Raw genomic sequence first — 14522 nt, 5'->3', positions numbered from 1 at the left:
CCCAAAGAAAGCTGTATGATAGAAATAAAATATTCTCAAATATCATATGAAGCAAATACCTGAAACTTAAAAATATTGGGGAAAGCTTTGTAAAAGTTTCTCAATCTATCAAGCTGAGAAAGGAGACAAGGCACACTCCCTCTTCCTTCATTATTTTCCTCTATGGCCTGCCTGCTATATATTTTTTGCAAGCCTTTATTATGTCCTCAAAGATGAAAAGGAAACTAGAAGAAAAAGAAAAGAAAAAATATTTAAAGAATTAATAAAGAAAGAACAAGAGCCAAAGATTTGATTCACAAAAAAAACATCAATCCTTGTCATGCTCAAGCTAACCACTCCCCATCAATACCTTCAATTTCTCCAATGTCCATGCTGTATGTCACAAATTTACAAGGGAAAAACAAAACAAAGCAAAGAAATTAATATTAGTAAACTATCATTTTGTAAGTAAACAATAAACAATTCAAATAATTTTTTTTATAAAATAAAATAAAATCCTCTGAGTTAGTCAAACTAAGGCAGTCTTTAAAGAAAAGCCCATGAAAAGCTGACATGGGCATGTAGACCTACAGGTTGTGTTTTACAAAAAAATTTAATTGGGCCCAGCCTTGATAATTTTGTATCCTTGGGCTTTAATACTCAACGATCTTGAGGCAGAAAAGAAAGAAAAAAAAAAAAAATAACCGATGCATGCGTGTGTGGGAAATTTCATTCCTCTATAATTTAGATCATTTTTTATTTACACTATCGCCTGTATCAAAAATATATATACCTATCAGCTAAAGTTTCTTACTGTCAAAAATGGAACTTACAGAGGTCTAAACACAGCTCTCATCTGTAAAAAGGGAAGCTGAGGAGACAACAAAAGTAATGGCCACACTTTCTCATGGCTTCCCACGTATTATAATGGCTAGCTCTATTGGGTCCAGGTACCATTGCACTAATGACAATAAAGACTATGGCAACTGGTGAGGTTCAAAAAATCAATTACTAATTTTCAGTAAAAGACAAAAAGAAACAGATTCTAATGATGCAATCACACATAATATTTTCAATTCAGAAGAAAATAACAGATTGGTGATGAAAGAAAATAGTTGCTCCTTATGGTACCAGGAAAAAAAGGGCCATGGAACAAGAAACAATTTTCTGAGTTTGCTTGGGGTCTTACCAAGGCAAGGCAGGATCTTGGAAATAGTCCTCTGAGTAGTAATCATTCAAATGATGTTGAAAACAGCTCTCATTTGCATTCAACCAGGCTGGAAATTCCATGGCTTCATCAAATGGATGGTACCACACATTATCATCTTCAGGCTTGCCTTCTGGACCCCCAAGTTCCATGGTCTTCAAGAACTTAAACCACCATGCTGACGTTACCAAATTCATGGTGTCATTCCATTCCATCTGGTGTTGCTCTCCTATTGATCTGATCTCTGCCATCTCCTCATCATCCATTGCTGCATGCAAGCCTCCTCCACCACTGATTGTGATGCCAGAGTCAGTGACATCAGTCACTGCAGGAGCCTCCACTTCCATCTGTGAAATTGCAGCTGAGCCAGGAATTTCCTGATCAGTAGCAACAGAGAGACCTGGGGAAGAAGATGATGATGGAGATGAGGCTGAGGTTGAGTAAAATGGTGGGCTGTTGCTGCTGTGGTAAAGGGTAGTGTTTATATTGTTGAAATCTTGAAAATTGAGGTTCAGGCCAAGAGTCTGGTTTGGAAGTGTGAAATCAAAATTTTCAGGTGGAAGAGCAATTGTGGAAGCAGTCCAGGAATATGGATTTGGAACAGAGGGATATTGATGATGAGAAAAATCAGATGGGAAGGGCAGAGTTTCAGGATAATTGGCTGTGCTTGATGGGTAAATTCTAGGATTTCTCCTAGATTTAGTTCTCCCTTCTTGTTCAAAACAGGGGTGGGGCTGAGGCTGCAATTGTTGTGATTGTGGCTGTTGCTCTTGGTCCTGATGTTGTTGTTGCTGTTGTTCACTGGCTTGTTTCATAGCTGCCCTATGAAACTTGAGGGCAGTAACAATCTCTCTCCTAGCCTCAGCCATATTTAGAAGCCTCTCTTGGTAAGGCCTGCTTGTGTGAAGCCTCCGCCTCACTTGTTTTTTGTGTTGTTGGGGCTGGTGGGGTTGCTGTGTATGTTGTTGGGTTTCACTAAAACCTTCACCATATTTGGCCATGTTTTGGTTGGGCAAAGCATCACAGTCTAGGTCCTTATTGGGGTTCATGGGGTCTTTGGTTCTTGAAGAGGTGAGCTGTTTCACTAGGCTACGGATGTAAGCACCAGAGAGATGATGAGGCTCCTCTTTGAGCTTACTGAGTTTACCTAATTCCATTAAGTCTTTGGTCTCTTGCTTTGAGGATCGACCCTGCCTCATCTCTCTTTCTCTCTCTCAATTTTGGTGTAACTGGAATGTAGAAAGAGGTGGGTGGGTTGGGAGACTCATGGGTTTTTCCTGTATTCTGAAGAACAAAGTACACTGCAGATAAGCACAGGTTGATCTCCGGAGGGCCTCTTGGATGTTATAAATAGCTGGGGACAGTCTAGGGTTTTTAAATTTTTTTGGATTTTTCTCTGATTTGGCAAACCTCATTTGTTACAGTTTTATTACAAGCTTTAAATGGGCAGTTAGGAAGGTTGACCTTAATAAAAGTTTTCTTTCTTTTATTCAACTGTAATTAGCACTAAAGAGACATGTTAGCCTCTTTTTGATGAACAAAACTTCCTATTGCCTGCAGATCTTCAGAAAAAAAACAAAGCTTTCTCTTCCCCCTGCCTGAACTAAAAATAGGAAAACACTCTGGTTCTAATCTTAATAAGGCTTGTCTACTTCAAAAAATGACTTTATATAATGAAAATTCTGCTCGTAAGTAGTAGGCTAGAAGTCTTAACTTAAGTGACATAACGGTGACAAACTAAGTAGCTCATGAATTTTAGCTCAAGTGACATGAAATTAATAGAAGTACGATAAATATCTTATAGTTGAATCATTGTAAAGAACAAAGAATGAAAAACAATCAAGTTCTATAAGGTTTGTGTACTTCACCAATTGACTTTATATAAGGCGAATTCAATTAGTAAGTAGGGCATAAGTCTTGCCTTAAGTGACATAACATGGTGGTAAATTAAGTAGTTCGTGAATTTTAACTCAAGTGACATGAAATCTATAGAATTGAGATTATATCCTACGTTCAAATCATCACAAAGAAAAAAGAAAGGAAAAATTAAGCATGCGTGCTCTCATTTAATTCAGTACTAAAATAGAGTCAACCAACTCATGGTAAACGGATAAAGCCTAACAGAACAAATTCTAGTGTGAAAACTAATGCCATACAACTTCAAGTTCAACCATATCTTTTGTGCAATGATATTTGCCGTGTACAACTAGGACATTATTCAACATAGCCTGCTCGCTGAAAATATTTACTTTCTCAAATTGATTCTTAGATATTTTGGAAGATTGTCCATGTAAAACGATAACAGATGGAGTTGGCATGCATGCAACACCAGGACATAAATTCACCCAATATATGTGTAAGCCACAGCTCATAGTCACCTCTTAAACAATTGTTGTATAACGTGTGCCAATAAATATGCCTAGCAGGAAATAAGAAGTGTACTGCCTAGCTTATATTATACACCAGCAACAAGAAAATTAAAAAAAAAAAACACACACACACATACACAGAGAAATTCAATTGATAGCAGTAATTTTCCTTCAAATACTGGATGATCTTTGGGGTTTCAATTTTCTGATCTACTGGTAAGTAATTACTCAAGACAGAGAGGACATTTTAGGCATAAAAAAATTGAATATGGTGTTCTAGTATGTTGTCCGTAAGTAAAACGGGACCAGGCTCTAAAAACGTCAGCAAAAGCCTACAATGGACTGACAGAAGAATCCCCATTACTGCTGTGACCTTCTATTATAAAATCTAGTTTTAGTGAGAAAAGGAACCATCCAAATTTTCTGTTTAAACAAGTTGTTCAAAAGGATTTGAGTCTGTTGATGAAACAAAGAACTTGGACCTTTTGGCTTTTTGCAAAGGCATTCCACAGCATGTTAAAGACAGAAATGCTCCATACCGTCCACCTTCTCTCTCCCTCAAGCCCTTTCCCTCAAATTATTAGTTTTTTTCTTTTCTTTTCTTTTCTTGTTTCCCTCTCCTTTTGTTACTGCCTTTTCTAATCTACTTTTTCACTGCCATTCTTTACTCTAATTGGTGGTGACAGAGGCATGGCTCATAGCAGAGTTTACAGGAAGCAATGACAGTGAAAATGATGTCTAGAGAAGATAATAACTTGCTTGTGTATGCATAAACAAATCAAGAATGGATCTTAGGATAAATAAACTGACCTAAAACAGAAATTCATGCAGACAATGTCTGTTCTAATCTAAATACCGTGGTGCAGATTGGGGGCAAATTTTTTTAGCACTAGAAGTTATATAATGGTTGAATCAATCCCCAAAGAAAGGGAAAACACCATCATAGCTGTTCAAATAGTTCCATGCATTATTTGACTCTGTCAGAAATGTCTGCTTAGACTATATGCAGAGCAACATTGTAAACAGGTAGTGTGGCAGCAAGTTTCATCTAAATTTTCAAGACGGAAAACCAATAACTCTCTAATCTATTAGCTAAATAAAAGTAGAAGTCTTTAATTATGCCAAAGACAGTGTTACAACAACTGAACTTTTTTATTTTTTACAAGAGAATTTTGTTTTATTTCATGATTGGAACATAGCCAAGTCTGTTGCCATAAAAGAATTTAGAAAAGAAAAAAAAATCCAAACAAACATAGGGCAGAATGGATGGGAGGAAAACATATAACCAGCTACGCAAGCACTCACGTCACAGAATAAAATAATCATTTCAATAGGAGGTATGAATGAGTTTACCATTTTCCCAAACAAAGTTGCAAATCTTTAACTCAGTGGCTAATGTTGAATAAGTAAAGCCTCTAACTTGAACAAATAGCCCACCAGAGAAAATCAATAGAAGCTACACATACAAAACCAACTCAATCTTGGAGCAATAAGCAGACAGATATACCAGCAAATTCTCAACCAAGCAGAAACATTTAGAAGGAAAAATTTACATGAAATTCTGTGTAACTTAGAAGGACAATACCAGATGATTTACAAGTGTACAGGACATGAATGGGATTAAAAAATGAAGAATAAAATAATGGATAAATGCATAATATATATAAGTAGAACGTATGAAAGAGGGAGAGAGAGAGAGAGAAAACAGGCCTCTTTTTTCTGCGGTGTCTGTGGATAACATCAAAGTTGAATGGATGGATGGATGGATGCATGTGGGCTTTTGATTACTGATGAGTTTTTTTCTCTGATAAAACCAAAACCAAGCAGCCACCTTCCACCAATCCCTTTGCTTAGCAGCAGCAGGTGCAGCTGTGTCTTGATCTTCAAGACAAAATAACCAACAGATGGCTTTCGACGAATCGCATTCACACACCAATCCCATCCCAACCCAACCGCCTCAAATCTCATCTCTCTCTCTCTCTCTCTCTCTCTCTGGGGATTCCATTCACATTTCACAATTCACATTTCACACCACTATGAGAACAATAAAAATTAAAACTTTCTCTATAGGTAGAGCCTCAATAGTAACATGAGCTCCCAAGTTTTCAGTTTTTACACCAAAGAAACTTGCACTCGCACAATCCATTCATGTCACTGTTGTCCCTCTTCTTAGCCACTGCAGAAGAGGCCTTCGCTTGCGGGCCCTGCGCTGGTCGTGCCCTTTTCTCTCTGCTCTCATTATCCTGTATTAACACAAAAAAATTCACGAGTATATAAATATGTTTATATATAAAAACGAACAATTGCTTCCAAATCTGAATTAGGCAGACACCACACTGCCTAGTGTCCAGTAGTAGTAAATAAGGACCCTACTGCAACTGCCTTCTAACCAGTAGTTGCAAATTCGTTTTCCATAATATTTTGCACAATTCACAACACTCTTTTTAGAAATGAACCCAGAAAATTTGTACCTGTACCATGTAAACTAGCTGGATATAATTAAGGCAGCAAAAAATGTTAGTTGCAACTTGCAATCATCTATTCAAATGCGCGTAGTGAGAAGCACAATTTGTTCTTCTACAAGAACGTGACTTCAAAATATGGTTTAAAAGTTAAAAAAGGAAGGCCTGTTTTACTATATTTTATTTCTTTTCCACGAAGAAAGGATGGTGATACTGTTCATTTTGAAACAAATTTCCCAGCTTAAAAGAGCAGTGGGACCGCCTGTGGAGACTGACGGACATGATGTGACGGGTCGTAATCAAACGGCTATTTTCCACTACGGGTGAGGATGCCACGTGGGCTGAGGTCCAAGGCTCCAATCAGAGCAAGGTTGCCACGTGGGAAGCCACGAAAGGAACCAGAAATAGGCAGCAACTGCTCCTGGCCCACCTGGCCCAAAAAGCCTGCGCCTTCCATAAATAACCCATTTTTACCATCATAGATTTTAAACCAAAAAAATGTAACGGAAATGCTTTTTTATTTTGTGGAATAAACGAAGAAGATTCTTTTTCACTCTTAATAAAATAAAAAGAAAATATGTGAACGAAATTCAGTTATTATTGTAAATCATAAATTAATGGGTAACGTTGCATTGTCAATTTGGAAATTTAACGAAACCAGGCAAGAAAGAATCCATTGAAACTTTAGGACGATTGTCGACGGCCAAATTCTCCATTTATTCAACATTTTTATAATATATGTGGATCAAAAACCAATTTTAGTGATTGGTTGATATTGTTTATGCTTTTATCACAAACTAAAATAGAAGTCAAAAAACGAATGTAAATTAGGTCAGTAATCAATTAGCTTTCGCATTCGAGTTCGATTATCCTTCTTGTAATTAGAATATCGTATTGTCAAAATAAATAAAAAAAAGGCTTAAAATAGTCCCAATTGCAATTGGTATTGAATGTGGTAATAAAATTGAAAGTTGTCATTTATTGGGCTTAGGCAGGCAGGGACCTCAGAGAGAGAAAGAGAGGCTGCAGCTAGTTGAGCTAGGGCTAGAGCTCTTCATTACACACAGAGTTTGGTCACTTTCCGCTATAAGTGAGGGTGGCGGTGGACCATAACATTTTTAATCTGCCACCAACACCACTGAGTCACTGAGCCAAAAGAAACAAGGCCCCAAAAACCCAAAAGGGGGGAGAGAGAGAGAGAGAGAGAGAGAGAGAGAGAGACTGTGTTTCTATAAAGAAAATCAGGAAAAAAAGCATCTAAATTCAAAGAAGCAGCTAACTTTGGTAGGTCATGGTTTCAAATGACACAAGTTGTAACCAATAAAAACCAAGGAGGGAGAGAGGGAGAGCCATATATGATTATGATTACGAGAGGTCCACAACAAAACAGCAGATGAAGCATAACTCCCCATTCACATTCATATTTATCTACTTATCCATCACCATCGATCATTCATCGTTATCATCATCTAAATCTAAATCTTAATGAAAAGTTACAAACAAAAATAACTTGCCGTTTTCTTTATTTCTTTTAACAAGATTGAGATGAATTATTATGACCTAGCTAGCTACATCTCTTCCTTTTTTTCTTTTTTGAGTCAATTAAATGCGGGCACATGAGAAGAGTTGTTGGTGACATGCATGCAAATGTATCAGAAGGTGCATGCATAATTAAAACCAAACAATGGGGGGCTACCCTCAAGTTGGAAACTCGGAAATATGTCAAATTAATCTCGCAAGTGTTATAAAAATAATCAGAATATGAAAATGACCATTGAATATTGGGAGTGAAATTGCATTTGCTATTGTGGTTTTTGCATTGATAGAATTTTATCTCAGATTTCTCACTCTCTTTTCTTCTCTCAATTTAGTGTGTTATCACTTCTCTTTAAATAGGCTGAAGCACCCGTGATGTGCGGTTGGTTACAAGGGAAAGTGGCAGACAAATTCCTTCATTCTTTTCTTTATGTGGACTCCACCACGTTCTTTACAACACTCCCCCTTGGAGACCACACGTCCTTTGATTGGTTGCCTCATTTAAACCTTGCTTGGAAAAACCTAGTGGGAAAAAAAAAACCTAAGCGAAGGGAAAAGAGTACAACTTCATTTGGGATATAAGAATGTTAAATGCACTCATGTTGCCTCGCTAAAACATTGCTAGGAAAAAACCCAGTGAGAAAAATCATAATCGAAAAAAAAAAAGTACAACGCGCATGGACTCTTGAATGCTCCCCCTCATTTTACACGCTTCAATTCGATTGCTTGCAGAGTTGACGTAATCTGATACCATGCACTAGCTTCTGGAATTGCTCTTTGGATGGATTGCTCCTTGGACCAAAGCCATATGAATGGGCACCACGATATTTTTTATTCCCTTGCCAGCTACCACACTTGCCTCCTCGCCCACGTCTGTGGGTACTACTACGAGAAGAGGTGACATTCACTTCCTGAGATGCAACATTCACTTCAAGGAATGGTGTTGAGTCTGTTGGACGAGATTGGTGATTTTTCAACAAAAGCTCATTATTCTGCTCGGCCAATAAAAGGCAGGATACCAGTTCTGAGTACTTCGTAAAACCACTATGCCTATATTGCTGCTGCAGGAGCACAGTTGAATCATGAAAGGTATTGAGAGTTTTTTCAAGCATATCCTCCTCAGAGATATTTTCACACATAACTTCATCAGGGAGGTGATTCATTGCCGAGTTGTACTCAAACACTAACTTGAAATCTTGGAAACTCAAGTGTGTCCACTCATATCTAGCTCTCAGGAGGATCACCGTCTTTTGGTGATTGTACCTTTCACATAGAGCTTTCCACAAAACCAGTAGGTTATCAACCACCACGTATTCGCTTTTCAGCGCTTCATGAATGTGACGGCGAAGAAAAATCTTGGCCTTTGCGTTTTCTTCTGGGGATACATCACTTCCATCCACAATGGTTTTTCCAAGGCTATTGGAAAATACTTGTACATTCCAAAAGCTCGTGCATGGTATCAAATTACGTCAACTCTACAAGCAATTGAATTGAAGCATGCAAAATCGGGAGGAGCATTCAAGAGTCCTTTAACACAGGACATATGCGCATTGTACTCTCTTTCCTTCGACTCGGATTTTTCTCACTGGGTTTTTCCTAGCAAGGTTTTAAAGTGGCAACATGAGCGCATTTAACATTGTTCTTATATCCCAAATGAAGTTGTACTATTTTCCCTTCGCTTAAGTTATTTTTCCTACTGGGTTTTTTCAAACAAGGTTTTAATGAGGCAACCAATCAAAGGACGTGTGGTCTCCAAGGAGGGGTGTTGTGAAGAACATGGTTGAGCCCACATAAAGAAAAGAAGAAAAGAATGAAGGAATTTGTCTGCCACCTTCCCTTGTAACCAACCGCACATCACAAGCTCTTCGGCCTATTTAAAGGCTTAATCTCTTCATTGCTAGGAAGAGAGAAGAAACGAGAAGTGATAACACACTCAATTGAGAGAAGAAAAGAGAGAGAGAAATCTGAGAGTCAGAGAATTCTATCTAAGAGGAAATTCTATTAGTATAAAAACCACAAGAGCAAATACAATTCCACTCCCAATATTCAGTGGTACTTTTCATACTACGATTATTTTTATAACATTTATAATAATATTAGGGCTTGTTTGGGAGTGATTATGAGAGGGCGAGAATCACTTATGGGGAGAAACAACGTGCTTCTCCATGGAAGTGATTATTGGCCTTTCCAGAATCACTCTCAAAGAGTATAAAATCTAAAATCAAACAGCAGTTGCCCAACACAACACAAACAATCAAGTTGGATTTCTCCTAACAGGGCAACACCAAATAAAGATGAGATGCTTCTTGGCTTGGCGGCCCAATTCAGGAATTTCCAAGTAACATGATCTTTACAAATAAGCTATTGGGCTAAGACATAAGTCCAACATACCATTTGATTGAAACTATGGCACCTCAATCTTCAAAGCCTCTGAACCAGTCGCTTATGGTTCTTGAGAGGACTCTAACGTCATTTAGAGAAAGAGTCTTGAGACTCTGAGCAACAGCATCTGCTGGAGTGTACACGTTCCCTACTTGCCACTTTGGCTCCTGATCAGGCCAAATAAAAGCGAAGATGAGGCTATTGAGATAATAATTATAAAAGTTAGAGTTTCTAAATCAGACGAATGAACACAGAGGATATGCAGAACTCAAAATTGTTTGGAGTTCAGTTCACCTGTATGCATGGTGTGATATGGTTACCACTTATTTCGACCTTTTCTAGTGTCCCGCCAATAGATTCCACACGAGGCTTCAATGTCTCTTCAAGAGTATAGGTCTCATCAATTGCGTCGAAATTGAACTTCACCTGAAATGCAAACAATATTTAAGCCAGAGAATAAAATCATTGTCACCCATTTCATGATGATTCAAAATAACGGGACACCACGCATACCAGTAGTGTGTGTTTGACATTGTACGAGCTTTTAAAGAAAACACGATTTTCAGAGGGTGTTGGCTTAAATTCCGATATCCCTTGCGTTACCTGCCAGAAAGATTATGAATTTGTTTAGAATAACTCCACAGAATTACTCTCCAATATTAAGAACTGAAAGCATAAGGGAATGACTTCTGCCAAGCCAACAAGATACCTCATTTAGCACTGAAGGTAGCTGATCAACAAATTTAGTCAGCGAACTTAGAGTTTCCTGATTGTCTGGTAGCATTGCTCCGGCTGCATCAACCAGTGCCTTCCATGCATCTCCTACATACAGGAAGTGGTGAAAAATGGGAGTATCAGAATGTGCGAGCACGCCACGCATGACATGGTATACCACTCAATTCAGTAACTCAGTTTAAGGGAGTTCAATCTTCAATGGATGTAACTATGGAGGAAGTTAGGTAAACATGATGACCTATGGCTTACCACAGGGTATACCATCGTAGAATAACTAGGATTCTGTACTTACTCTTATGAACCGATACATTATAAACATAAAAGTAAAGAAGCAACACTATATTTGGCTCTGACATGCAAAGAAAGTGGATGAACAAGGTAGGTACCTAAAATTCTTTTCATTTGGCACATCTTCAATGCAACCAAATGGAATACAAGAATAACAAATGGCAGCAAGTTAAATTCTCTAAGAACATATCACACTTAAGAAAGCCACAAAGGGGAAGGGAAAGCATAATAAGCCAATATGCAATCCTTACAGAAAAACCAGAGGGAAGAAAAACGGAAATCTAATACTAAATAAGGTCCAAGCAAGTCAGGAAGCTACCTGAGGCAGTCCTAGCCATTGATGAAACTGGAGATGCTTCTACAATAGGCACCATCTGATTAACTAAAGGACCTAGCTGCAGAATAGTAATATAAACTTTAGAACACTATAACCCAAATTCTAATACATGATATGAAGCAGAGGATAAATATCAATTACCTGCTCAAAGTAAGGCACAGCCTCTGTCGCTGGTCTATTGTTGTATGCGATTATGGCATTGGCCTTTTATCAGAGGGAGACAATATTGCTTGTCAAACTAAGTGAATTTATCAGATTACTTAATATGAAACAACACCACACAATCTACTTATCAAAAGGGCTTGTAAAACAGAACAAACCTTTGGGACTTTATCAGAGAAATAGCTCCCTGCAAGTACTTGAAGAAGCGCGCCATTACTACAAACAAATTATTAAAAACACACAGATATGTAAATCAGTGCATCCAATGCTGCCATGATAATGAACTTTGAAGCACTCAACTCAATTACCTATGGCCAACAGAAAACACCGGCAGTTGAGCAAGTTGGGCAGGTGATAGATTGGCATTGGGCAATCCAGAAGCTAAGATGGTGTCCAAGCAGGCATTGAACCTCTCATACACTTGTGCAGCAGCTTGGACATGATCAAAGGTCACATTGTATGGCACTGATATAACAAGAAACCCATCTTTTGCCAATAGCTCAGTTAAGTAGCTGCAACAACCAATTCACATGAATTTCAGGGACCCAATAATAAATAATAAGTAATTATACAAATACAAAACAAAAATTGGGACCTGTAAGTAAGTTCAGGAACAGCTCCAATGAAGGCACCACCCAAGAATTTGATGATGGCGCGAGGCTTCTTGCCAGTGGGTGGAGGTACCACCAAACAAGAATCGCTCCAAGTGGAGTTTAATCTGTCTGCGGAGCTGCCTGGACCCACATAGCCATTGACAGCAGTCCTCTTGGTAGAAGATGAGGCTGAGCCACCTGCGACCACTCCTGCTCTTAATCTACTCCTCCGACGGCACCCCAAGAAGGAACCATAGCCGTTGATTTGGGTTTGGGCATGATGAGGGATATGATCACATCCGCTTCCCAATTTGGTGGCAAGGCCGGAGGAGGACGATGAGGAAGTGGAAGAGAAACAAGTGGCCATTTCCATGTCAAACGCAAATGGGGTTTTGCTTTGCTGCTACTAATACATAGTTTACATACATGATGAGTGGTGCAATCTGTATTTTCTGTTCAACGCTTGCGCCACGATTTCACAAAAAGATTTGGCCTTTACCTCCAATGGCATTTTTTCAAACGGCCACAATGTTTTACATTATTTGGGCTCGTTGTATTAGTTAGGCCCATTTTCTAACTTCAAACTTGACGACCAAAAGAAAGAGTCGATTAAAAAGTCCATTTTCGATGGATTTAACCTCTGAACCGCGGGAAATTTTAGAGTTTTGAATTTTATTCTTAGCCCATGAATGTAGAGCCCAATCTATTTTATCTACAGCTCCACAACATCTCTTCAATCTGTGATGCAGTTTATCTGCAAGACATGATCGATCTGAATAACTCAAAATTTCTATGGCATTGAAAAGGTTCAGCTACCCATCTAAAACGAAAACAAACCCTGAACCTGAAGAAATGATAAAAGCTCAGCGAAGAAATTCAAACACTTTCCATCACAGATGATAGACATGTGCCACATTATATAAAAGTTTCAATATTTCTAAAATCTGCTTCACAATGAAAATGTGCCTGATTATACAAGAAAAGCAACCACATTTGCTCTATTATTTGTCTGAAATTACAACCACCACCATGCTTAATGTGATGGGATGAATAAAAATTTATAGCTTAGAGTGGAGCTGCAAATTGACAAATTGTTGAAGCAAATATCATCATCAACATCATCATCTAAACATACATGTATTCACCACCTCGAACGGCATTTGCAGCCCCCTTTCTGTCTTCTTCAGCCTCCCTCTCCCTCTCCTTCCAGCTTTCATACGCATGATCATCAGTCTGCAACTCATGCCGGCATATCGGACACGAATTGTGCTCGTCCTGCCGCAACAAAAACAACCCAACAACCACGTCGGATGGTTACTTCAAATTTGGAATTCAATGCAAGCAAATGAGACATGTTAAAAGAACAAAAATTTCGAAATTTACCAGCCATGGCTTTAGGCATGGAGGGTGAAATGTGTGCTTGCAAGGCAACTCCTGCATCTTGTCATTCACAACCAAGTTCTCTTTACAAATGGCGCACTCGGCCTCCTCTCCGAGCTTCTTCAGCACCTCCTCTGTGATCGTAATCACCGGAAGATTCGCCACCACCCGTTTGCTCGCCGGCGGGACCCTCGGGGCTGCCCTCACATCATCCATTATCCCCGGCGGAAAAACGCTGTCGAGGTTGTCGATGAGGGACTGAAGCAAATTCACCGCGCTTTCCGAGTTGTTGCTGTCGTCGTTTCCGGATTCCGGCCTACCCGGCACGGAAGACGACCCCGCCGCCAGGGCGGCAGTCATGAGATTCGACTGCACCAGCCACTGCGGCTGTGGCGGCTCCCGATCCACCGTCAGATGCCCCTCAAACAAATACCCTAAATAACAAAATCAAAAATCAAAATCGAATCAAACAAAATAAAATGAAAAAGGGTTTCTGCAAAATATCTCTAAGACCTTGATTTGGAGAAGACGAGGGTTGTGGAGGGTCGTTTTCCTGATGAACGACTTGCTGGGCCTCGGAGATGCAGGAGAGCAAGTGGGCCTTCTCGGCCGGGTCGGAAACGAGGGATTGGGCGAGCCGGAATAGGGCGAGTCCGGAGGCCCAGAAACCAGGCGAGGTGTACCGGGTCTTCAAGACAGTGGCGACTCGGCAAACGACGCCGTAATACAATTTCCGGAGGGAAGGGGAAGCAGAGGCGTAGTGGTCCCGAAGCAGCGAATTGAGGGAGACGACGGCGTCTTCGAACTTCTGCTTCTTCGATACGTCTTTGTGAAGCTCCTTCAATCGCTGCTCCAATCGCTTTTCGTCTTTAGATTTAAACTCCATTTTCGTCTTCGACTGAATTGAATCGGATCTCTCTTCTGCGCCTTCGTCCTCTTTTATTTCTCTGGTTTGGCTTGGCGAGGAGGTCACCGTTCAACGAAGGCGCGAGAAGAATCGTCTGCGAGCCGTCCCATGATTGTCTCTACCTGTGTCCAATTATCTCTCTCCACGTCACTGTATTATATTCGCTCTGTGTTTTATTTGTTAAC

The 14522-nt window shown here is 39.5% G+C and overlaps 3 protein-coding genes across 6 annotated transcripts; all 3 read right to left on the bottom strand.

Annotated features, from left to right (window-relative positions):
- On the bottom strand, window positions 18–6395 carry LOC18789184 (probable WRKY transcription factor protein 1). 4 transcript variants are annotated; one of them, XR_002269807.1, is made up of 4 exons: window positions 6027–6395; window positions 1169–5798; window positions 813–965; window positions 18–372 (listed from the first exon to the last, which is right to left on the bottom strand). XR_002269807.1 is itself a non-coding variant. In XM_007224628.2 (3 exons), the coding sequence occupies exons 2-3, from the start codon at window positions 2383–2385 to the stop codon at window positions 324–326; spliced, it is 1266 nt and encodes a 421-aa protein (XP_007224690.1). In that variant the 5' UTR covers window positions 2386–5798; window positions 6027–6393; the 3' UTR covers window positions 18–323. The 4 variants fall into 4 exon arrangements, 3 of the variants coding, with proteins under 3 accessions (XP_007224690.1, XP_020411010.1, XP_020411011.1); XM_007224628.2 differs by lacking the exon at window positions 813–965 and having other exon boundaries at window positions 6027–6393; XM_020555421.1 differs by lacking the exon at window positions 18–372 and having other exon boundaries at window positions 391–965.
- On the bottom strand, window positions 9533–12538 carry LOC18789411. The gene is made up of 9 exons (XM_007222639.2): window positions 12053–12538; window positions 11766–11969; window positions 11616–11673; window positions 11437–11499; window positions 11278–11353; window positions 10645–10757; window positions 10449–10538; window positions 10230–10361; window positions 9533–10102 (listed from the first exon to the last, which is right to left on the bottom strand). Exons 1-9 carry the CDS (start codon window positions 12421–12423, stop codon window positions 9968–9970), a joined length of 1242 nt encoding a protein of 413 aa, XP_007222701.1. The 5' UTR covers window positions 12424–12538; the 3' UTR covers window positions 9533–9967.
- On the bottom strand, window positions 12919–14392 carry LOC18789165 (E3 ubiquitin-protein ligase AIP2). The gene is made up of 3 exons (XM_007222882.2): window positions 13944–14392; window positions 13434–13864; window positions 12919–13325 (listed from the first exon to the last, which is right to left on the bottom strand). The coding sequence occupies exons 1-3, from the start codon at window positions 14314–14316 to the stop codon at window positions 13176–13178; spliced, it is 954 nt and encodes a 317-aa protein (XP_007222944.1). The 5' UTR covers window positions 14317–14392; the 3' UTR covers window positions 12919–13175.

Source organism: Prunus persica, chromosome G1, assembly GCF_000346465.2.
Source record: "Prunus persica cultivar Lovell chromosome G1, Prunus_persica_NCBIv2, whole genome shotgun sequence".
Lineage (NCBI taxonomy): Eukaryota > Viridiplantae > Streptophyta > Magnoliopsida > Rosales > Rosaceae > Prunus > Prunus persica.
Note: the sequence above shows the minus strand (reverse complement) of the source record. Positions and strands in the feature narration are given on the sequence as shown.